Source organism: Brachionichthys hirsutus, chromosome 14 (assembly GCF_040956055.1).
Source record: "Brachionichthys hirsutus isolate HB-005 chromosome 14, CSIRO-AGI_Bhir_v1, whole genome shotgun sequence".
Lineage (NCBI taxonomy): Eukaryota > Metazoa > Chordata > Actinopteri > Lophiiformes > Brachionichthyidae > Brachionichthys > Brachionichthys hirsutus.
Window position 1 is genome coordinate 9,633,083 of NC_090910.1, and position 2,128 is coordinate 9,635,210.

General features: G+C 49.2%; 1 protein-coding gene across 1 annotated transcript in view; it reads right to left on the reverse strand.

Annotated features, from left to right (window-relative positions):
* Positions 1-2,128, reverse strand: part of shha (sonic hedgehog signaling molecule a) — a 3,549-nt gene continuing 1,421 nt past the window's right edge. The window contains 3 exon segments of the mRNA XM_068748255.1: positions 1-230; positions 233-679; positions 2,090-2,123. Of these exon segments, the coding sequence (XP_068604356.1) occupies positions 1-230; positions 233-679; positions 2,090-2,123 (711 nt within the window).

Below are 2,128 nucleotides of genomic sequence, written 5' to 3' on the forward strand. Positions count from 1 at the left end.
TCAACTTGGGCAAACTGACATCCCGAGTGGATGGATCGAGTCGCTGTCCAAGAGCCACGTTCCTAATTGAAAGAGGATCTCGGAGTACCAGTGCACGCCGTCGTTCTGTGCGCTCACGTGATGCGTGGAACCAAAAAGCGACGAGGACACCCAGTGGGCGAGCCGGACAGGTGCCAGGGCCCAGTGCGCCAGCTCGTGGTCGTGGATCACTGCGTAACAGGACGCGAGACTTGGTCCACCACGACCGTCCCCTGCGCGGTCACCGGCGCGAAGGAGCCCACGTGCTCTCGCGTGTAAATCCGTTTCACGGTCACGGGCTCGAGCCGACTCCGCTCGGAGTCGAACACGAACACCTTTTGCCCACGCGTGACTTGGCTGGCGAATATCGCGGACATCCGCTCCTCTTCCGTGGAGTTGCGGCCGACGAAGAGGAGGTGCGCGGCGGTGAGGGTGATTTTCTGGCCCGAGTCGGTTTCGATGACGTAGTAGAGCCTCCTGGTCGTCGCGTCTTGGTCTATGAACATGATGAAGTCGGTGTACGTCGGGTTTCCGTCGCCGTCGGCTGCCAGGACCGCGTCCCCGGGCCGGAGGTCCCTCACCGGCTTCTGGGTGCCGTCCTGGAGCCTCACCGTGGAGGAGCCTGGGAAACAGCCGCCGGATTTAGCCGCCACCGAGTTCTCTGTTAAAAAATAAATAAATAGAAATGCATTTCATATACAAAAGTTTATTACGTCTTAAAATGTAAAGGCTAACTTTACGCACCGATTGATCAGCATTTAAAGCTTTTTAGGGGACTCAAAGATAAATAAATCCTGCAGGTGTTTGGAGCGGCTCCCATTCAAGAGCCTTTGGGCCGTGCGCATTCTGCATAATGATGCTATTCCTCCGTGCCGAATGCGTATTGGCTCGTCTACAAGCCATGAAAGCCTTGAAAGCTCATCTATTCTTAATTAAAAAAAAAAAAAAAAACCTCAATAAAGAGCGGCCATTGTTATTCAAAATCAGCTTGTGGATCGGTAAGGAACGCTTTGCGCCTTTTCCCAGCTTCTCTTCCTTATATTTGCTCAGGTGCAGGAAACTCCATGTGACAATTCACACGAATAGGAGACTCACAACGAACTATTTACCCAAGCGCGGAGCCACTTTCCAAACTCTTCGAGGAGATTTGAATTTAAATGCGCCCTCTCTCCTTCATTCTGGCCTAGGTATAGCAGTCTCTCGGATCACACTGTCCCGCACAGAAAATAAAATCTCCTTTTAAGATTCCCGAGCATGAAATAAGGTGACAACTGAAAACCGATTCAACATTGTTTGGGCAAAATCCCTTTGGTACAGTCGCATGACCCCCTATAACGACACGTCGGTCTGGCCCGCACCGCTATGATCTCACAAACGTGTGATGTGTTGAATGATAAGTGAAGGTTTAATAAAGTCCGAGCTGAGGAAAAGGCACGACGGGTTCGCCATTTGGCGCAGAAATGCGCCAAATGTCTGAGCCTGCAGTCAAAGTGATTCTTGACAAATGAAAAAATGTCCAACAATTTAAAAACTGGATGTCATCAATAATGCATTAAATGCTTCACCACCCCCCCCCCCCCCCCCCCCATTATCGATCTAAAATAATGATTTCCCCTTTAACGACGCAACTTCCAGCATCTTGACCTCTAAAATCAAGAGATAACAAAATGATTTCGTTTTTGGGGTGACGTGGGAAGCAGAGTGGGGGGGGGGGGGGGGTAGATTAAGAAATATGTCGTATGGGGGGGGGGACTCGCCACGCCACAGGCTGGGATTCATATAATTTATATAAACACCAAGTTTGGTTTGATTATTGATTATTGATTTACTGACTGATCATTTTGGGTATCATTTGGGATTAATATTATGATCGTGAAAAGTGTGATTTTTGCACAACATAAACGCACACATCTAGTCTGATGACGCAGAAACTGCGCCTTCTGCGCTGATCCATCACCACACCCGAGATGCGCGCAGCTGGGAAATGGAGCAGACGAGGTGACGTTCTCCTTCTCAGGACATGAAAGATGACTTTTTTTATTTTATTTTTTTTTGCGTCTCATTTTTTTACCTGCTTTCACCGAGCAGTGGATGTGGGCTTTGGATTCGT